Source organism: Pygocentrus nattereri, chromosome 3, assembly GCF_015220715.1.
Source record: "Pygocentrus nattereri isolate fPygNat1 chromosome 3, fPygNat1.pri, whole genome shotgun sequence".
Taxonomy (NCBI): Eukaryota; Metazoa; Chordata; class Actinopteri; order Characiformes; family Serrasalmidae; genus Pygocentrus; species Pygocentrus nattereri.
The window spans coordinates 2,441,008-2,463,507 of record NC_051213.1 but is presented as its reverse complement, the minus strand read 5'-3'; the positions used below and the strand labels follow the sequence as shown (position 1 = coordinate 2,463,507).

General features: G+C 43.4%; 1 protein-coding gene across 1 annotated transcript in view; it reads right to left on the bottom strand.

The window, feature by feature from the left end:
* Positions 1 to 22,500, bottom strand: part of dnah3 (dynein axonemal heavy chain 3) — a 101,034-nt gene that overhangs the window by 27,947 nt on the left and 50,587 nt on the right. Inside the window, exons 33-46 of the mRNA XM_037536069.1 lie at positions 19,403 to 19,537; positions 19,183 to 19,294; positions 15,077 to 15,318; positions 14,119 to 14,219; positions 10,022 to 10,127; positions 9,648 to 9,777; positions 8,774 to 9,022; positions 5,905 to 6,008; positions 4,162 to 4,456; positions 3,250 to 3,429; positions 2,991 to 3,114; positions 2,317 to 2,473; positions 2,054 to 2,197; positions 714 to 1,380 (exon numbers count right to left, since the gene is read on the bottom strand). Of these exons, the coding sequence (XP_037391966.1) occupies positions 714 to 1,380; positions 2,054 to 2,197; positions 2,317 to 2,473; positions 2,991 to 3,114; positions 3,250 to 3,429; positions 4,162 to 4,456; positions 5,905 to 6,008; positions 8,774 to 9,022; positions 9,648 to 9,777; positions 10,022 to 10,127; positions 14,119 to 14,219; positions 15,077 to 15,318; positions 19,183 to 19,294; positions 19,403 to 19,537 (2,746 nt within the window). The remainder of the gene's footprint in view (positions 1 to 713; positions 1,381 to 2,053; positions 2,198 to 2,316; positions 2,474 to 2,990; positions 3,115 to 3,249; positions 3,430 to 4,161; positions 4,457 to 5,904; positions 6,009 to 8,773; positions 9,023 to 9,647; positions 9,778 to 10,021; positions 10,128 to 14,118; positions 14,220 to 15,076; positions 15,319 to 19,182; positions 19,295 to 19,402; positions 19,538 to 22,500) is intronic.

Genomic DNA, 22,500 nt, shown 5'->3' with positions numbered 1-22,500 from the left:
TCACATTTCATCATCAACATTAACACAGGAAGGTAATCAGAGGGATGGTGGAGTTCCAGTCTGCAGCGTGTGTGGAACTCAAGTGAAAAAACAAAGCTCAGTTTTCAGTGTAGATAAATGTACCATCACTATGCTGGTTACAGTGAGCTGTGCTGCCCATCACTGTATAAAACAATAGAAACAGACGGTTAAACAGAAGTTCAGACGCTCTTAAAGTTTATCTTACTGTTAAGAAAATATTTAGGATATTTTGGTGACTTAGGTTGCTTCTGTAATACCATTTTCTCATCTGGAAATAAGATTATAGATATAAGAGCTGCTGTTCTGTAATGGTTTCTGTCCTAAACTCTTAACTGAAGTTGCCATGACAAAAAAGCAGATCTTAGACTCAGGAATTTTCTGTAATACGGCCCCAGGTGAACCTGTTCTGCTCCCTGTCACAGTTGCTGTGGTAATATTGTATTTTCAGCTAACAGTAGTAACTGAATATTAAAATAGAAACTAGGATGCTGTTAGGGTTTAGTTAAGATAGCATTTGGGAAACTGTGTATAGTTAGATGCTTGTGTAATAATATTTTCCTATCTGGAGTTTGGATAAAATGATGTACTTCGGAACAGTCCAGGATGTTAGGATGTATCAGTAATGTGGCCCCTGAACCACATCAAGCCTTCCTAGAGAGTGCTGTGTCTGTATGCGTGCATGTGTGCAGTACCCAGAACGATGTGCAGGTTAGCTTTGACCCTGTCGATGAAGAAGTTGTACATGGTCAGCAACGTGGCGTCCAGCTTCCTGCCCTCCATCCTGGCGACGGCTTGCATCTTCTCGACGATGTCGGCGCGTTCGTCGGCGGGGAAGATGTTGGGGACGTCTCCGGTGTTCAGCAGCATGTTAATGTCCTCCACAAACGACTCATCTTTGATCTGACTGTCGCTGAACAGGAAGGTGGTCCTCTTGCCCTCCACTCCAGCCTTCAGCATCACTCGCTTCAGGTCGTCCCTCCAGTCCGTCGTTCCGTAACTCTTGGTCAGTTCGATCTGGAACAGCTCGTAGTCACTGATGAACGTGGCCAGTTTGGTGGCACTCTGGCGACCGGAGCCGCCGATGCCCACCAGCAGCAGGTGGCCGTTGTCCTGCTTGAGAACCCGGCAGATCCGCGAGACGTGCTCGATGGCAAACTGGAACATCACCAGCCTCATGGGCGCCTTGCTGACGTTGTTGAACTCGTCCAGGTAAAGCTCCATCACCTCCGTCAGAGCACGCAGGTCCGTCAGCTCATCGTATGCTTTGACGTCCGTGTCTGGCTTGCCGTAATCGCCAAAGAACAGACCACGGATGTTCTCATCCGTGACTTTGCCAGAAGGAGAGAGATGACACAGGAGCTAGAGAACGAGAATGAAAGACAGAAACAGAGGAACAGAGAGATGAAATCGGAAATGAGAAACAAAAATACTTCAACAGAAACAGAGTTTGACCATTCAGCCTCCAAAGAAGGAACTGTGTTGATAAGATGGCTGAAAAACGTAAAAAGGTGTTGAACCATGAACACTGACTTGCATGCTGAAATGGTTCTTCAGGATTGATGGAGAATGTGTTATGCATGGTTCTATACAGAATCTTGTGGTTCTATATAGCACCAAAAAAAGGTTCTGCTATTGCTACAAGCTTGATATTACAACAATAACAGAACACATCTCACAGAGGTTTCACATAGAACCATATACAGTACGTTCTCCATCAGTCTGAAGATCCATTTGACTATTCAAAAAATGCTTTAAGCATGCAGATGGTTCTTTGAGTGTTCATGGTTCTATCTACTACCACTGTCTTTGCTAATCAACCCTTGAAGAACCATCTTTGTCAGAAGTGTAGAGATGGGGATCTATAGGCTGTTATATTAAAAAGAGGGGTGTGGGGGTTGGGGGGGGTATACAGACATGGTCCCCCCCAAACTTCACTTGTTCCATAACTCCATTTAAAGGCATGAATAAAACAGCAGATTAAGGATAAACAGTCAGGAATTTTCAGTAAGAGTGTTAAGAGTGGGAACAGTACCTTGTCCAAGCTCTGTTTGAAATAGCCTGAAGTTCTCTCTCTCACGACGTTGAAAAAGGTCTCTCTGTCATCGCTGTCAATCAGGCGATCGTAAAACACTCGGTACACCTCGTGGATCCATAACCTCATCAGCTTCTCCCCATCCTGCTCAGGGCGGAACAAACAGAGGTGTTACTGGAGGTCTCAGAGGAGTCTGCACGCTGAGACAGGGACGTTTGTATGTGTTGGTCTCCTGTCTGTGTGTGAGCACCACCCTAACACACCTGCATGTGTGTGTGTGGACAGAGCAGCACTCCTTTAATGACTCTGGAGAAGTCTCTGAGGTTGAATATGTAGTGAGATTTAGAGGGAGTGGGTAGGAACTTCTCCATTGCATCCTTATACACCGCCATGGTGGCCTGGACCAGGATCTTACCCAGCCTGCAACACACACACACACACACACACACACACACACACACACACCAAACATTACATATACAGTAACACAGCTCAGTCTCTCACAGATCAGCCTGATGACTCATTACAATGGTATCCTAGGTGGTTGCCATGGTTTGCTAGGCCATTCCTATGGTATCCCAGGTGGTTGCCATGGTTTTGCTAGGCCATAGCTATGCTCTTCTAGGTGATTGCTAATTAGTTGTTTGGCCATTACTGTGGTATTCCCGGTGGTTGCTAAGCTGATGTTAGGCAATTGCTATGGAATCTCAAGATGTTGCTATGCTGTCCAAGGTTTCGCTAGCCCAGGTGTTTGCTGAGGTGTTGCCAGGTCATTGGTATGGTGTCCTAGATGGTTGCTAAGGTGTTGCTAGTCATTGCTTTGTTATGCCAAGCGTTTGCTAGTATGATTTGAAGAGGAAACTGGAGAAAAACTTTAAAAAAGCAATAACCTCACCAGCACCCACCTCACCCACCCACCGAGCACACACAGACACACCTGCAGAAGGAGGCGTCGAAACCTTTACTGAAGTGCCAGTCGGTGATGGAGGAGAAGATTTTACTGAGAGTTTCATCATCAAACGAGTCAATCGACACGATGTTCAAATGACGTGTAAAACGGCCTGAAAACGAGGGCGTGAGAGTGAAAAAGAGAGTGAGAGAGAGGCAGGAAGAAAGATAAAGAGAGTGAATGTTGTTTCTGAATCATGCCGTTAGTTCAAGTTCATTAACCACATTAATCAAGTTAACTTCTTCACCTGTAATGTCATTCCTCCCTCCACCAGGGGGCCCCATAGCAGAAACAAACAGCACGTCTACAATGTCCAGTCTAGACGTGTCCTTCTTATCATACCAGTGCCGGTGATCAATCCACTGCCTCAGCAGCTCGATTGGGGGCTGGGCTCCGTAAATCTCCTTCGCTGGCATATTCAGGTCGTCTAGATCAGGTCAAAGATCAGCTGAGTACTTATATCACAGTGGTGACGCTTTAGAGACGGTAAGCCTTAAAATCACAACTTCCAAACTGTAAATTCACAGATAGACATTCACTGTAAATATACAGATATTTAAAGATAAAATTATCAACAGCAGTTTCAGTATTTATTACTTCATAGAGAATCAGATCCACGGTGCCCCAGGGAGCAGTGGGGGGTTAGGTGTCTTGCTCAAGGGCACTTCAGCCATGTATTGTCGGCTCAGGGGATCGAACCACTGCTTCTGGTCACAAGGATGGCTCCCTAACCTGCAGCCCATGACTGCCCCAGATTTTTTCATGCATCTAGTTTTTTTCTTTAGATCACCACCGCTGGGAGATTTAACCCAGGGGACCTGTATTAGACACGCTTTCCCATATTCCATCCTAATATAGCCATATACCTCCAAAACTGACCATCGTAGAGGTAGACGCCTTTAACACACAGAGAAACCGTTCAACCACGGGGCACAACTGCCCTGACTGTGACTGCAGGACACATTAAATGGAAAGTTCAGGCATTTCTGGACGGTTAATCAGGGCTAGTTATATCTGGTCTTATCAAAGGAGGTTTTAGATGTCACTTGAAAGAAACGCTAAGAACCTCTGTAGGAAATTGCGGTAAACTGACCAGTCAGACCAGTATGCCAAAGACATATTATCTTATATATCTTATTATCTTATTTGTGGTCCTTACCAACATAGACAATGCACTTCTTGCCTACTGGCGGTCCAAACACTCCCTTGCGCCGGCGGTCCAGTTTGGCCATGATGATGTCCTGCACCTGGTTGGCGGAGGTGCGGGCGGAGAAGTTGAGGCAGTTTGGTGTGTACTGCTCTTTGGGCAGAGACAGCAGGAAGCTGTTGTTGATGACGGATTTGCCCGTGCCTGTGGGACCCACAAACAGCATGGGCACCTGGTGGGACAGGTAGGTCCTCAGGAAGAAGAGCTGACGGGCCGTCTCCATGGTGGGAATAATCAGATCAGACACCTGAGAGAGAGAGAGAGAGACAGAGAGAGAGAGAGAGAGAGACAGAGAGAGAGAGAGAGAGAGACAGAGAGAGACAGAGAGAGAGAGAGACAGAGAGAGACAGAGAGAGAGAGAGAGAGAGAGAGAGAGACAGAGAGAGAGACAGAGAGAGAGAGAGAGAGAGAGAGAGAGAGACAGAGAGAGAGACAGAGAGAGACAGAGAGAGAGAGAGAGAGAGAGAGACATTTACTCCACATGGTACAGCTCTGAGTATTTAAAATGCTTTTATATTGCATTTGTGAGCATCAATGAAAAGGATAAACTGGCAGGAACCCACACCAGCAGGATCTCATGAATGCCTGAATGTTTGCCGTCACATTTCTCTGTGTTGACATAAAAGGCCCAAAACACACCTTATATGCTGCAAGTACATGAACGCAAGGTGCAATTAATACTGCTACTCCAGCCGTGTAATAAGCGTTTACTAAAGAACGTCTTAATCAATGTAACATTCATTTACATTCATCACACTGTCCTTTCTATAGCCCACAGCCCTTATCCATCAAAGTGAAGGATAAAAAAAAAAGAGCACCGATTCCACCACAGTGGCACAAGCCTGTTCAAGGGCCATTAATTAGACTAAAAATTTAGCCCCACACTCAAGACACTGGGACTATAAACAATCATACCTGCAACAACTGGGGCTCCAACAAATCAGAGCTTAAACAGATGAGGGGATGCGGATTAAATACTTTGGGTTCGTTTAGTTTTTAGAGTTTACAGATTATTGTTATACAACAGTGAGTTCCGGTCACGCGAGCTGATTGGTTGAGTCGTTCTAACTGTGCGGTTATTCCACCGTAACATCACAAACACTCTATCACTCCACTGAGACGCCGTTGCTAAGCAACCACTCTGACAGCTGTAGGAGACGCTCGAGGCATTTGAACGTTTTTACTTCTGACTTTGCCACAAACAGAAAACGGACACTGTTAAGGCCACATCTGACCGACGGCCGATTTGGTCCGACTCTGAAGACGAGACGACACTAAATTCCCTAACGGTCAGTCGGTCTGTGTGGAGCTGGAGAACGAACTGCTGGCTGAGCAGCGAGTGGGCGGAGCTCGTTACTCTGATGTAGCAACAAGCTGCTCATTAAGGAGCTATAATTAGGAGGAAGGAGCTGAACATTAAAACATATTAAAGCCGCATTCACGGCCAGTTTATTCATTTCTTACTGTATTTATTTAACTGCTGTATTAAAGCAGTAGAGCACTGAGGAGGGAGTTATCACCAATAACATCACGGCTGTGATGATCTACAGACACCAGATCACAGCCAGGACGTTATTCCACGAAAACCTCTCCCTCTTGGGTTCAACTGCTTAATTATGATTACACTGCAATGAGTCTTAATGCAAATGTGGTGTAACATGATCTAGATTCATGTCTGTGTGTATCTACACTAACATTAGCTCCAGCAGGGATGGTGCTTTCCTCCTTAGTGATGCAGTCGGTCCATATGTTCCACTCTCCTGACCCCAGCTTGTGGAAGTAATAATCATACACTGAGCCTGCAGGGGGAGACACAAACACCGATAACACACACAGCAACCCGGCCACACTGTGCCAGCATGATACAAGCTGTGACCTGTAATAGAACAAAAAGTGTGTAGGTTGGAAAAAGGACGTGAAACCTCGGCTGTGTTCAGACTGCAGGCGAATCAGACTGGATTCTCAGACCAGATCTTTTGAGATGACTCTGTTATTCGCAAGTGATCAGGTCAAATTCGTGTGTCCAGACATCACCAGTCTGTCTGAAACGACCTTGGACGTCAGTAACTACAAAGCTACGCAGGTGATGCGGATTACAAGCGCGGATGCAGGAGAGATGGAAGAGCATCATCTCAACTCCAGACTCTTCAGAACTCTCTTCATCGCCATGGATCTTCGGAGCTCTTCTTGAATCCCAGCACTTCATCGCTCTGGATTTGACATCGTCATTGTCGGTCACGTTGCAAGTGATGCCATAGACTCTCGGTCAGAGTGTCCGGACTATGAAAGACACATCTGTAAATGTCAGATTGGAGTTCTTCTGCTGTCCAGACTGGATACCCCAACAATTAGATTTGGGCTGTCAGTCTGAACAAGCCTTAGAGTCCAGTCAATGAAATGAGATTGAACATGTGGCTTAGAGCTTTGATTATAAAACCAGTTCACTGTTCGCAAAAAGCATCTGGTGAATGATGCCTCACAAAAGAAGACCTACGATTGGAATCAGTCAAACAGGAATTATCATTAAAACATAAGCAAAACTTCAAACAGTTCATGACACCAGTGTTATTGTGTAGTTGTGTGTTATTGTCAGTGCTGGACAGTAACTGAGTAACTGAGTATCTGAGTAAATGTAATTGGTTTCTGTACTTTAGTATTTTTGGTGTATCTGTACTGAAGTTTCTCCGTTCTGGGCGTCTTTTTCCTTTCACTCCACTACATTTCAGAGTCTAATATCCGACTTTTTCCTCCTACATTTTGAGAAATCTGTCGTTCCTTTTGGTTTCTGTGTGTATAAAAACGTCACATGTCAAAACGAAAGAAGCGCAAAGCCAGAGCACCAATCAGGGCCCAGCGGTCACTTTGTTTAGAGCTGGTTTTGACCTGTTGGTCATACCGACCCAGTGCAGCACGCGGTTCAACGTCAGCGCAGCAGCGTAAAACTTTGGGAGAGTCTGTTCAACATAAATGATGAACTAACCTAACTTTGTGTAAATAGAGCTCAATATAGAAATATGTCCACATATGCAGTCGAGACTGACGCGGCTTTTTTCTGAATTTCTACAAACACCATTTCATTTTATAGTAAATGAGTTTGGGCTGGTTTATGTTTATGAACAGACGCCTACAGATCAACATAGTAAAGGAGCTCATCTGTGATCCTGAGTTTAAAGCCAGTTTTTATTCAACTTAAACTTGGAACTAAGTTGTAAATAAATCTGAAACTGAAACTTTGCTTGTGTGTAAAAAGTGATTTCAGAGCCACTCGGTTCTCCCTGATGGAAACTGTTTACCTTCAGTGTTTTGTGCTTCTGATCATTTTAATAGACGTCAGCGTCACTAATTAATGACGTTCTATTAAAAGACTGGTTTACCAAGAGAGACGCTGGAGGACTTTCACCTGAAATGAGTTCATGAAGCCAGTCTGGTTATAAAAATGATAACAGGACATCAGAGCCAGAATTCCTCTTTTAGTACTTTTACTTTATACTTAAGTACATTTGAAGGGAAATACTTTAGTACTTTTACTCCAGTGGAGGTCTAAAGGGAGGAACTTCTACTTTTACTGGAGGAATATTTTACCTTGGGGGTCTCGACTTTAACTCAGGTACATGGTTTGTGAACTTCGTCCACCTCTGGTTATTGTGTTATTTTGTGTGTTATTGTGTGTGTAGTTGTGTGTGTAGTTGTGTGTTAGTGTGTGTGTAGGTGTGTTAGTGTGTGTGTAGTTGTGTGTGTAGTTGTGTGTTAGTGTGTGTGTGGTTGTGTGTGTAGTGTGTTAGTGTGTGTGTGTAGTTGTGTGTGTAGTTGTGTGTTAGTGTGTGTGTGGTTGTGTGTGTAGTGTGTTAGTGTGTGTGTGTAGTTGTGTGTGTAGTTGTGTGTTAGTGTGTGTGTAGTTGTGTGTGTAGTTGTGTGTTAGTGTGTGTGTGTAGTTGTGTGTTAGTGTGTGTGTAGTTGTGTGTAGTTGTGTGTTAGTGTGTGTGTGTAGTTGTGTGTTAGTGTGTGTTAGTGCGTGTGTAGTTGTGTGTTAGTGTGTGTGTGGTTGTGTGTGTAGTTGTGTGTAGTTGTGTGTTAGTGTGTGTGTAGTTGTGTGTGTAGTTGTGTGTGAGTGTGTGTGTAGTTGTGTGTTAGTGTGTGTGTAGTTGTGTGTAGTTGTGTGTTAGTGTGTGTGTGTAGTTGTGTGTTAGTGTGTGTGTGTAGTTGTGTGTTAGTGTGTGTGTAGTTGTGTGTAGTTGTGTGTTAGTGTGTGTGTGTAGTTGTGTGTTAGTGTGTGTTAGTGCGTGTGTAGTTGTGTGTTAGTGTGTGTGTGGTTGTGTGTGTAGTTGTGTGTTAGTGTGTGTGTAGTTGTGTGTTAGTGTGTGTGTTAGTGTGTGTGTAGTTGTGTGTTAGTGTGTGTGTAGTTGTGTGTAGTTGTGTGTTAGTGTGTGTGTGGTTGTGTGTGTAGTTGTGTGTTAGTGTGTGTGTAGTTGTGTGTTAGTGTGTGTGTTAGTGTGTGTGTAGTTGTGTGTTAGTGTGTGTGTAGTTGTGTGTAGTTGTGTGTTAGTGTGTGTGTGGTTGTGTGTACCTCTGTCAGGGAAGACGTTGTTCTTAGTGAGTTTGATGCTTTTGGGTCTCGGGTGTTGGTCCATCGTGCCTGTGAGCAGGTTTCGGTAAAAAAGGTCAAACCTCTTCCTGCTGTCCCCGTTAATGGTCCCGCCCACAGTCCACACCACAGCAAACAGGAACAGGCCCTGCAGCCACAGGGTCATCTGCTGACTGGACATAGACTCCGAGCCACCCTGTCCTGCTGCTGCTGCTGCTGCTGCTATCTCATCTACACACACACACACACACACACACACACACACACACACACACACACACACACACACACACACACACACACAATCATTTGTCACCTTTCAGTGTGTATAATATGCGCTGACCATTCACTTGGAACCACCTCCTTGTTTCTCTGCTCACTGTCCACTTTATCAGCTCCACTGACCGTATAGCTGCACTCTGTAGTTCTACAGTTACAGACTGTAGTCCATCTGTTTCTCTGATACTCTGTTACCCTGTTCTTCAGTGGTCAGGACCCCCATGGACCCTCACAGAGCAGGTACTGTTTGGGTGGTGGGTCATTCTCAGCACTGCAGTAACACTGACGTGGTGGTGGTGTGTTAGTGTGTGTGTGTCCATTCATGATGAATGGACCACAAGAAACAGATCAAAATGACTTGGAAAGACGTCTGGTTCCATCGACTGACATTAAAAGTAAAGTAGGTTTTTTCCTTCTCGTGTATAGTTACCATCTTGGACATATGAGGTTTTGTTCCGACAGCATCAATAAATTATATATGTGTGTGTGTGTGTGTGTGTGTGTGTGTGTGTGTGTGCACTGTATCAGCACAGTGCATTTGACCCTGTTGACCGTGTTTTTGTGTTTGTGCGTATACCCAGCAGGCAGGAGTACAGGCGCATGAGGCTGTAGGCTAGGTGGATGGGTGACGTCTGCACCAGGAAACGGCAGTTATGGGTAATGAAGTCCAAGCATGGCTGTACCAGCCAGTCAAACAGATCCACGATCTACAACATACACACATGCACAGACACAAACTGGCGAATAAAAACACAAAAGCACCTGCGCAGACGATCCAGGCCGCCACGCTGACTCACACACGACACAAAGCACTTCACACACGTAAATCACCAAATACAGCACAGCGCACACACACACACACACACACACACACACACACACACACACACACACACACACACACACACACACACACACACATCATGCCTGGGTGGGGAGTGTGTTCCTCACCAGCTCACGGTGCTCTGGAGCCAGACTGTCCGGGAGAGTGTCCATGTAGGAGTCTCTGAGGGGTGTCCAGCCCAGCTGATGGGGCTCCATGTAGATCATACCACATCTATATACACGCATACACACACACACACACACACACACACATGAAGAAGAGGTTTCTAAATGATCACTTCAATGCAACAGCACTGGCAGTAATCAAGCCTGGCTGTGTCCAGTCAGACTGATCAGTCATAACAGTCTGACCACCTCCTCGTTTCTACACTCACTGTCCACTTTATCAGCTCCACTGACTGTATAGCTGCACTCTGTAGTTCTACAGTTACAGACTGTAGTCCATCTGTTTCTCTGATACTCTGTTACCCTGTTCTTCAGTGGTCAGGACCCCCATGGACCCTCACAGAGCAGGTACTGTTTGGGTGGTGGGTCATTCTCAGCACTGCAGTAACACTGACATGGTGGTGGTGTGTTAGTGTGTGTTGTGCTGGTCTGAGTGGATCAGACACAGAAGTGCTGCCCGAGTTTTTAAACACTGTGTCCACTCACTGTCCACTCTATTACACACTCCTACCTTGTCGGTCCACCTTGTAGATGTAAAGTCAGAGACGACAGCTCATCGGCTGCTGCACAGTTTGCGTTGGTCATCCTCTAGTCCTTCATCAGTGGTCACAGGACGCTGCCCACAGGACGCTGCCCACAGGACGCTGTTGGCTGGATATTTTTGGTTGGTGGACTGTTCTCAGTCCAGCAGAGACACTGAGGTGTTTAAAAACTCCAGCAGCACTGCTGTGTCTGATCCACTTACACCAGCACAACACAAAATAACACACCACCACCACGTCAGTGTTACTGCAGTGCTGAGAATGACCCACCACCCAAACAGCACCTGCTCTGTGAGGGTCCATGGGGGTCCTGACCACTGAAGAACAGGGTAACAGAGTATCAGAGAAACAGATGGACTACAGTCTGTAAAAACGAGGTGGTCACAATGTTAACACACTCCTGAACGCACAATGTACTCTAATGTTCAAATGCTCGAAATCACTATTTTATATATAATAATAAAACAGAATGTGGATTTAAATATTACAACCTACTGAGTAAAATGTATACGTTTTTATTCAATACTTCAAAAACAGAGTAAAATGATAAATAACACATAGTAATAAACTGTTTATCTGCCTTTGTATTTTCTGAAATTGGAAGAATTCCAGATATTCATTTCATTCAAAGCTCATTCTTGATATTCTACAGCAGTGGAACCCAACCCGGTCCTCACGCCCCCAGAAGGTCCGCATGGTTCAATCATCTTTATGTGTTGCGAGTTGGTAAAATGTGGTCAGGGGTTGGGAACCACTATTTTAGAGTGTTTTTCAGTCATCTTCGAATGGAGGATGTGTTTGATCATTCCGGACTATCTGAAACCTGTGAGGTTGACCCGGACGAGCAGGTTAGAATCATTTTGTACATTTATTTGAAACTAAACTGGTTTAAATGGGTAAAAAGCATTGATTTCAAACATTTGAACAGAACGAATATAAAACATATTGTCGCTGTCAGAACAAAATCTCATTTTTGTTTTTTTATTTTTGTTCAGTTCAGATTGTATTCATAAGAGAGTGATAGATGTTAATTACAATATTACTTATTAAATCCCACGGGTGGCATAGTGGCGTGGTGGGTAGCCCTGTCGCTTCACAGCCAGGAGGGCCTGGGTTCGATTCCCCAGCCGGGTGACCAGGGTCCTCTCTGTATGGAGTATGCATGTTCGCCCTGTGTCTGCATGGGGTTCCTCCGGGTTCCCCCCACAGTTGAATCAGGCCAATTAGACATGCTAAATTGGTGTGAGCGAGTGTGTCTGTCTGCCCTGCGATGGACTGGCAACCTGTCCAGGGTGTATCCAGTGACTACTGGGATAGGTGCCAGCACACCACACAACCTAGAAGGAGATGCTGCATGGTGTGTGTGTGTGTGTGTGTGTGTGTGTGTGTGTGTATTAACTTCCATTCAGTATATTCAGTATGTCGCTGTTGTCAGATCAAAACCTCGTATCTCCAAAATGGTAACTTTGCAGGAGAAGGTAAAAACTTACTCTACTGTCAATGGAACCAGACGTCTTTCCAAGTAATTTTAGATCATTGCTGTTGGTCCGTTCATCATGAAATTTACACACAGTATATACCACAGGTCCACACAGGACCACAGGTACTTTCAAGTCATGTCAAAACCTAAAAAACGACAAAAATGGAGATATGAGGTTTTCTTCCAACAACAGCGAGATATTGTGATAAAGCATGGTCCTCGACCCAGCAGTATCCTGTAGTAGAGAGCACCCTCTATGGGTCGTGTCGGGCGATTGGTCTGAGGACCTGGAAAAAGTTAGGCTTTTTAGACCTTTACCTACGCAGCAACATTCACAGCTGTTCCCATATTTACACTCTAAACGAGGAATAACATCTCCACTACTCGAGAAACAGATCAATGACTGTAAAGTCACACAGATCCCAAACACTCATTACCATTCAGTCAACTACTGAGCTGAAAGTCCTCGTGTACCACCAGTAGTGCTGCTTATATTTAAGAAGCTCCTCCCCTAGAATAAACATTACTGGCCTGAGGGAATACAAGAGCTCTGAATATTTAAATATATTTACATACAGTAATTATAATTCATATTCTCTATTTACTGTTCATATTCACATTCATGATGTAATCAACATTCATTTGCAGTTACAGTGCTCACTTATTAAACTTCCTCTCTTCAAAGCTTTGCTCTTCCCTCCTCTTCTACAGAGGATGGACTCATCCAGGTAAGTAAAACTCAGGAGAACCCACTCAGTTCTCTTTTCAGTCCTTAAAGGCGAGGATGACCGGTCCACAGGGGAGTACAAGTAAATATATACAGTCAGTCTTTACTCGGTGATGTGTAAAGAGCAGAGGTGGACGAAGTTCACAGATCATAAAAAATATAAAAAAAAAGTAGAAGTTCCTCCCTTTAGACCTCCACTGGAGTAAAAGTACTAAAGTATTTCCCTTCAAATGTACTTAAGTATAAAGTAAAAGTACTAAAAGAGGAATTCTGGCTCTGATGTCCTGTTATCATTTTTATAACCAGACTGGCTTCATGAACTCATTTCAGGTGAAAGTCCTCCAGCGTCTCTCTTGGTAAACCAGTCTTTTAATAGAACGTCATTAATTAGTGACACTGACGTCTATTAAAATGATCAGAAGCACAAAACACTGAAGGTAAACAGTTTCCATCAGGGAGAACCGAGTGGCTCTGAAATCACTTTTTACACACAAGCAAAGTTTCAGTTTCAGATTTATTTACAACTTAGTTCCAAGTTTAAGTTGAATAAAAACTGGCTTTAAACTCAGGATCACAGATGAGCTCCTTTACTATGTTGATCTGTAGGCGTCTGTTCATAAACATAAACCAGCCCAAACTCATTTACTATAAAATGAAATGGTGTTTGTAGAAATTCAGAAAAAAGCCGCGTCAGTCTCGACTGCATATGTGGACATATTTCTATATTGAGCTCTATTTACACAAAGTTAGGTTAGTTCATCATTTATGTTGAACAGACTCTCCCAAAGTTTTACGCTGCTGCGCTGACGTTGAACCGCGTGCTGCACTGGGTCGGTATGACCAACAGGTCAAAACCAGCTCTAAACAAAGTGACCGCTGGGCCCTGATTGGTGCTCTGGCTTTGCGCTTCTTTCGTTTTGACATGTGACGTTTTTATACACACAGAAACCAAAAGGAACGACAGATTTCTCAAAATGTAGGAGGAAAAAGTCGGATATTAGACTCTGAAATGTAGTGGAGTGAAAGGAAAAAGTCCAGAACGGAGAAACTTCAGTACAGATACCCCAAAAATACTAAAGTACAGAAACTAATTACATTTACTCAGTTACTCAGTTACTCAGTTACTGTCCACCAGTGGTAAGGAGTACCTTATATCATCACAAAATCTTTTGATTTCCCCTGCAAAGTAACCTTTCTGGAGATTTTGGCGGTTTTGTTCAGGTAGTGACGATATGCACATGGTGCTAATATAATTGGAGGGTGTATATTTCACTGCAGTGTGTGTTACCTGCTGACAGTAGCTGGTGAAGCCTGCTCCAGGTCTGCTGGTTCAAAGATCAAACTCATCTTAGGACTCATCTGGATGATCTCACCGCTCATCAGACACAGCTACAACACAAACAGGTCACGGATTAAAATCATCACTCACAACACGCAACTGCTGCTCAGATAACACATAATACACAACTTTGAACACATCACCTCTCACCTCTCAGAAAGATCTAAAAGATCCGGTCAGACAGCTTCACCAAGCCTGTTCACCATCCTGCCGTCAGGCAGGAGATTCCGCAGCATCCAGGCCAGAACAACCCGGCTAATGAACAGTTTCTACCCACAGGCTGTCAGGCTTCTGAACAAGCTGTGAAGCTGTGGGTCCCCAACTACCACTTCACTCCGTCACTCGGTCAGTATTATTTTTATTATATCAACTCTGGACAATAACACTTTAACACTAAGCCACTTTAAAAAACAATAACACTGAGTCTTTTAACTCGCTTTAAAATGTATATTATCTCTATTTTGTGTATATTTCTCTACAGTTTGTGTATATTTCTATATATTGTGTTTCTCTATATTTTGTGTATATATTCTCTATATATTGTGTTTATTTTCTATATTTTTGTGTATTTTTAACATGTTTGTTTTTTATATTTTACTTTTACTTATTTACTTTCTGTAGTGAGTGATTCGCTGAGCCTCACCACAAGTAGGAGGTATGACTATAGTAGACACTAAGCTTAAGGTTAAAACTAGTTTCTGTGGTGCAACTTGGTTTGATTTAGTAAATACTTACATTGTACTTTACATTGTGCAAGTACGAAACTAGCCTATGTCTGAACTTACGTACAGCTGGGGCATCCGGCCCCAGGAGCTGATTCTGAACCACAGTTCTTCATATAGATCTGTATGATGTCCAGGATCTGTCGGACACTGATCGATCTGAAATTAAGATCAATACCACATGCCTTCTTGTTGTCATCCAGTACGGTGTTCATGTTCTCTATCCAGACAGCGTCGATGGGTCCGTCAAATATGATCCACTGGCGCTCCTCTGCTGTGGACTGGGCCTGCTCCCGAAACGACGTGGCCAGAACACCGTCCGTCCACTCGTGACTGACCGGGTCAAAACAGCCGTAGAGCTGACCCATGGTGATTGCCTTTGGGTTAATGATCCGGAAATCTACTGCAAACTCCTCCACCATGCCTCCTACACACACACACACACTCTATATAGGTGTTTTGGACAAGAAATCCACTGAATAATTAATGAATAATTAAGATGCAAGTCAGATAAATGAGCTTATGGCTCTTAGCTTCACTTAAACCCTCTCCTGATCTGAAATTCATTTTTAAAATGCTTTAATACACTTTCTAATCATTTCAAATGTTTACACTGTCTGAAAGATGTATGTACCTAATATTTGCAATGTTCATGTTTAGTGTAAGTATTTATGCTCATTTAAGGAACCCATATGATGGAAAACGGAGCTTCTCTTGCTCTTGTGAAATAAAAGGACTTTAAAGTAAAATGTGAACATTGTCAAAGTTTCCAAAAGTGCCATTCACTACCTGCGCATGCAGTAACTGGAAACTAAGCTACAAAAACAGCCTGTTTTCTATTCACTGTTTCTAAGGTGTAGCGAGAAACAACTTATTTGTTAAACAATTTGAAATTCTCACAAAAAACGGAACTGAATGTTGGTAAAATTTTAGACGTCATGATGCTTTAGAAGAATAGTAATTTAATCAGATTTTTGTGAGGTCACAGATTTACACCTGTTACAGTATTTTTAAGGTTATCCCGATGAAGCACATTCCTTTGTGAGGCACTTCACTCTCTGTACTCTCAGACTGACTGGCAAATAAGTTGACTTACTGATTAGTTTGTTAATTCAGTGGTTTTGGACAGCGGTCGAGAAGACCCAACACACTGCAAATAAAAAACGAGCTGCAAACGCAGAGAGCACTTTCATCAAAATGACAGCATGGACGCTGCATTTTACAACCGTGCTGGAAATTCTTTAGACTCTGCGCAAACTCAGAAAGGGCTTTCATCAAAATAATGACACCGACACTACATTTCATAAACAGACAGCAAATAAAAAACACATGCAGCTAAACAAACGCTGCAAAGCCAGTAACAACACAACGGAAGTGAGCCACAACACAATGGAAGCGTCTCTGGAAGACTCAAAGGGGATGGAATATCTATGATGGAAAATCACTGACAGAAGTAGACGGTTAACCTGGCTGGCTAGTTTGCTGTCTGAGATATCAGCTGCACTGTGATGGTTAATCTGGTGTTATTATTATTTATTTATTTAACAGGGACAGTGCACATTAATCAACATCAATGTAAATGTGCCAGAGTTAGCTAAAAAGCTAATTTTCATCCGTAGTCCCTAGGCAGGTTGTTCTGGGCGGCCAGTGTCAACAGCTCAATGACGTTTACAAAACACCACCCCATATACATATATACATACATACACATACATACACATATACAAACACATAAAATATACATAGTTATCGGTGATTACAGATTTGGTTAGCTTTCAACCATGTCTTCAATTTATATTTAAAAATCAGATAATTTGTGCATGTTCGTAGCTCAGTTGGTAGACTATTCCAGTACTGGCTGGCTCTAATGGAAAAGACTGTTTGTCCAAACTTACTCCGTCTATATTGTACAATACAGTCCCCTCTAGTAAATGCTCTTGTTACCATACTACCCCTACTATCTTTTTGTTTTATAAACTGTCTCAATGGTGGAGGAGCAAGCCCATATAAAATCTTAAACATGAGACAGGCATCCAAGAAATGTTTAAAACTATCAAAACTGAGCAAGTTATACTTTTGTACTATATGACAATGATGATAACTATTAGGCTTCCTGTCTAGTATCTTTAGTGCTTGTTTATAAAGAGATTCAATAGGTTTCAAAATTGACAAACTTGTTTGTGACCAGCTTGTGAAACAATACGTTATATGGGAGACAATCATAGCATGCATAAAAAGTTTGGCTGCCTCTGTTGTTAGATACGGTCTTATGTGCCTGAAATTTGCCAAATTCAATTTAACAGTATTTATCACTTTTTTAACTTGATTTTTAAATGACAAGTTTGAATCTAGAATGATTCCAAGATATTTGGTATCAGATACTAGCTTTAGCTTTTCTCCCCTAACCAGCACATCAGCTTGAATCATTTCTGTCAATTTCTGTGAAAAAAACATGCAAACAGTTTTGTTTATGTTTAAATATAAACATGAATTAGATAGCCAATCAGATATTAAGACCATAGCTGCAGTTAACTCACTTGCAGCTTGCTGTTTGTTTTTAGCATGCACATAAAGAACAGTGTCATCAGCATACATCTGTATATTTACAGATGAGCAAACCGACGGCAGGTCATTAATGTATAAGCTAAATAAAATAGGGCCCAACACTGATCCTTGTGGAACACCAGTATTACAGCTTAAATATGTAGACTGAGTTTTACCAATGCGTACCCTTTGCTTCCTGTTTGATATATATGAGTTCATCCATTTAACAGAGTCAATAGAGAAATTAAAACAAGATAATTTAGACAAGAGTACCTTGTGATTTACAGTGTCAAATGCTCGTTTTAAATCCAAAAATACTGCTCCTATTACTCCACCTTTGTCTAGTTTTGATTTTACGCCTTCGAGAAAATAGCAAATAGCTGTTTCGGTTGAATGGTTAGAACGAAATCCAAACTGCATTGAATGTAGAGGAGTGTAACTCTTATTCAGGTGAGCTGTCAACTGCTGTACCACCCACTTCTCAGCCACCTTGGAAACCGCAGGTAGAATACTAATAGGTCTATAATTTTCTACAACTGTTCGATCACCTGCCTTAAAAATGGGTGTTATGACAGCCGACTTCCATGCACTTGGAAAAATTCCTTGCCTAATTGAGTGATTAATCAATTTAGCAATTGGACTAGCCAGGATACCCTTGTGTAGTTTTAAAAATGTCGTGTCCAAACCATAAACATCCTTTGCTTTAGAGTCTCTTAACGAATTTATAATGTTTAATACTGCAGATTCTGTTGTTTCCATTATTCTAAAAATTGGTATATCATCATCAATGATTGTAGATATTATAGTCTTAGAGGAAAAACTCTGGGTTAACTGCTCAATTGAATTTATAAAAAAGTTATTAAAGGTATTTGCTATCATATCATGATCCTGAATTAAGGTTCCATTTACTTTGAGTTCATATTCCTTTGTTCTCTGATCATTATTCCTTCCAGTTAATTTATTAAGATTCTGCCAAATCATCTTCCCATTTCCCCTTGCATTATCGATTATTTTAATAAAAAACTCAGCTTTAGCCTTCCTTATATTCCTTACTACCTTATTTCTCAAAGATGTAAAGATAAGTCTGTCATTATTTAGACCCGTTTTCAATGTTCTTTTTAGTGCAAAATCTCGCTCTTTCATTTGTTGCAAGAGGGCATCATTAAGCCATGGTAAAGTCTCCCTTTGCCTAGGTTTGGACTGTACCTTCCTAGTAAAAGAAGACATCACTTTATTGATGGTTGACAAGAAGATGTCACAATTGTCATCAATGTCTTTACAGGACAAAATATTAAGCCAGTCAATTTGTTTTAAGGCATTTTCAAGATTATGCATTTCACTTTTTGGGATTTTCTGATAATAATGTTTTGGTTTAATAATGTTTTTGAAACGTTTTTTGGTTAATTTCCTTACCACTAGTGTTACTAGTTAAACATTTACAGTTACTCTCTACAGCTGATTCCCATTACGATACAGTGATGTCAGTAATCTACCCAAATAAAAGTCAACTTTCACAGGGGAATTTTTGTGCTGCTCAGAATTGAACAGTCTGAATGGGTTTATCCTCCACCAGAAAAGTGTCCACCAGAAACACATCCGCTGTGTTCTGACTGGATTATCAGCGTTTCAGAAGCTGCATGTGTTTCAGTATTTACAGTGCGTTTATGAAATGTAGCATCGGCATCGTCATTTTGTTGAAAGCCCTTTCTGCCTTTTGCAGCTCGTTTGTGGGGATTTGTTGTCTCACCGTCATACAGGTCTTTGAGAGCTGCTGCTAGAATTTTATAGGCTGACGTCTTCCCTCCCAGTGGGTCTCCAACGATCATGAAACCATGCCTCACCAGCATCATCTCATACACCTACACACACACACACACACACACACAGAGAAACACTGTTACAGTGTGGATGAATGAACATGTGTATAAATATGTGCACAGACAGATGTGCAGATGAATGGAGTGGACCTGTATGATCTTGCTGATGAACCAGGGCACAGGCTGCAGTTTGAATTTAGCAATGTTTTCATTCAGGGCCTTTAACATTAACTCATAATCAGGCTTAGGCAGCACCACTCCAGGAAACAGATCTGAGATTATACCCTGTAACACAGACAAACAAAAATGCATGTAGTCAATAATATGTAAACTATATAATTATAGAACTAGCAATAAACAGCGATTGCTGTGTGTGCACAAATTAGTTTTACTATATCACACATTTTTAAATAATAAAAGAATTATGATAACCAGAATTATAATAATTGGGTACACACCAAAAAGTGTTAAATCCCTTTACATGTTAATTAAACTGAACTAATATTTTCAACTATTTAGTAAACTAGCCCCTATGTGCCTTCAAGTAGCTTTGCAAAGTAACCCCACTGAAGTCCCCGTCTCGCAACCTAGCCAAACTCCACTGTACCAGTGTGAAGTCCCCGTCTCGCAACCTAGCCAAACTCCACCGTCACAGTGTGAAGTCCCCGACTAGCACCCCAATAAAACTCCACTAGAACTGTGTGAAGTCCCCGACTCATAACCTAGTCAAACTCCACCATCATAGTGTTAGGTCCCCGACTCATAACCTAGTCAAACTCCACCGTCATAGTGTTAGGTCCCCGACTCTTAACCTAGTAAAACTCCACTAGAACTTTGTGAAGTCCCCGACTCATAACCTAGTCAAACTCCACCGTCACTGTACGAAGTCCCCAACTCGTAACCTAGTCAAACTCCACCGTCACTGTGTGAAGTCCCCGACTCGTGACCTAGTCAAACTTCACCGTCACAGTGTGAAGTCCCGACTCGTAACCTAGTCAAACTTCACCGTCACAGTGTGAAGTCCCCGACTCGTAACCTAGTCAAACTCCACCATCACAGTGTGAAGTCCCCGACTCGTAACCTAGTCAAACTCCACCGTCACTGTGTGAAGTCCCCGACTCGTAACCTAGTCAAACTCCACCGTCACTGTGTGAAGTCCCCGACTCGTAACCTAGTCAAACTCCACCGTCACTGTGTGAAGTCCCCGACTTGCAATCTAGTCAAACTCCACCGTCATAGTGTGAAGTCCCCGACTCGTAACCTAGTCAAACTCCATTAGAACTGTGTGAAGTCCCCGACTCGTAACCTAGTCAAACTCCCTTGTCACAGTGCTAGGTCCCCGACTCGTAACCTAGTCAAACTCCACCGTCACAGTGTGAAGTCCCCGACTTGCAATCTAGTCAAACTCCACCGTCATAGTGTGAAGTCCCCGACTCGTAACCTAGTCAAACTCCATTAGAACTGTGTGAAGTCCCCGACTCGTAACCTAGTCAAACTCCATTAGAACTGTGTGAAGTCCCCGACTCGTAACCTAGTCAAACTCCACCGTCACAGTGTGAAGTCCCCGACTCGTAACCTAGTCAAACTCCACCATCATAGTGCTAGGTCCCCGACTCGTAACCTAGTCAAACTTCACCGTCACAGTGTGAAGTCCCCGAATCGTAACCTAGTAAAACTCCACCGTCACAGTGTGACGTCCCGACTCGTAACCTAGTCAAACTCCACCATCACAGTGTGACGTCCCCGACTCGTAACCTAGTCAAACTCCACCATCACAGTGTGAAGTCCCCGACTCGTAACCTAGTCAAACTCCACCATCACAGTGTGAAGTCCCCGACTCGTAACCTAGTCAAACTCCACCATCACTGTGTGACGTCCCCGACTCGTAACCTAGTCAAACTCATCCGTCACAGTGTGAAGTCCCAGACTCGTAACCTAGTCAACTCCACCGTCACAGTGTGAAGTCCCCGACTCGTAACCTAGTCAAACTCCACCGTCACAGTGTGAAGTCCCCGACTCGTAACCTAGTCAAACTCCACCATCACAGTGTGAAGTCCCCGACCCGTAACCTAGTCAAACTCCACCATCACAGTGTGACGTCCCCGACTCGTAACCTAGTCAAACTCCCTTGTCACAGTGCTAGGTCCCCGACTCGTAACCTAGTCAAACTCCACCGTCACAGTGTGAAGTCCCCGACTTGCAATCTAGTCAAACTCCACCGTCATAGTGTGAAGTCCCCGACTCGTAACCTAGTCAAACTCCATTAGAACTGTGTGAAGTCCCCGACTCGTAACCTAGTCAAACTCCATTAGAACTGTGTGAAGTCCCCGACTCGTAACCTAGTCAAACTCCACCGTCACAGTGTGAAGTCCCCGACTCGTAACCTAGTCAAACTCCACCATCATAGTGCTAGGTCCCCGACTCGTAACCTAGTCAAACTTCACCGTCACAGTGTGAAGTCCCCGAATCGTAACCTAGTAAAACTCCACCGTCACAGTGTGACGTCCCGACTCGTAACCTAGTCAAACTCCACCATCACAGTGTGACGTCCCCGACTCGTAACCTAGTCAAACTCCACCATCACAGTGTGAAGTCCCCGACTCGTAACCTAGTCAAACTCCACCATCACAGTGTGAAGTCCCCGACTCGTAACCTAGTCAAACTCCACCATCACTGTGTGACGTCCCCGACTCGTAACCTAGTCAAACTCATCCGTCACAGTGTGAAGTCCCAGACTCGTAACCTAGTCAACTCCACCGTCACAGTGTGAAGTCCCCGACTCGTAACCTAGTCAAACTCCACCGTCACAGTGTGAAGTCCCCGACTCGTAACCTAGTCAAACTCCACCATCACAGTGTGAAGTCCCCGACCCGTAACCTAGTCAAACTCCACCATCACAGTGTGACGTCCCCGACTCGTAACCTAGTCAAACTCCACCGTCACAGTGTGACGTCCCCGACTCGTAACCTAGTCAAACTCCACCGTCACAGTGTGAAGTCCCCGACCCGTAACCTAGTCAAACTCCACCATCACAGTGTGACGTCCCCGACTCGTAACCTAGTCAAACTCCACCGTCACAGTGTGAAGTCCCGACTCGTAACCTAGTCAAACTCTGCCGTCACAGTGTGAAGTCCCGACTCGTAACCTAGTCAAACTTCACCGTCACAGTGTGAAGTCCCGACTCGTAACCTAGTCAAACTTCACCATCACAGTGTGAAGTCCCCGACTCGTAACCTAGTCAAACTCCA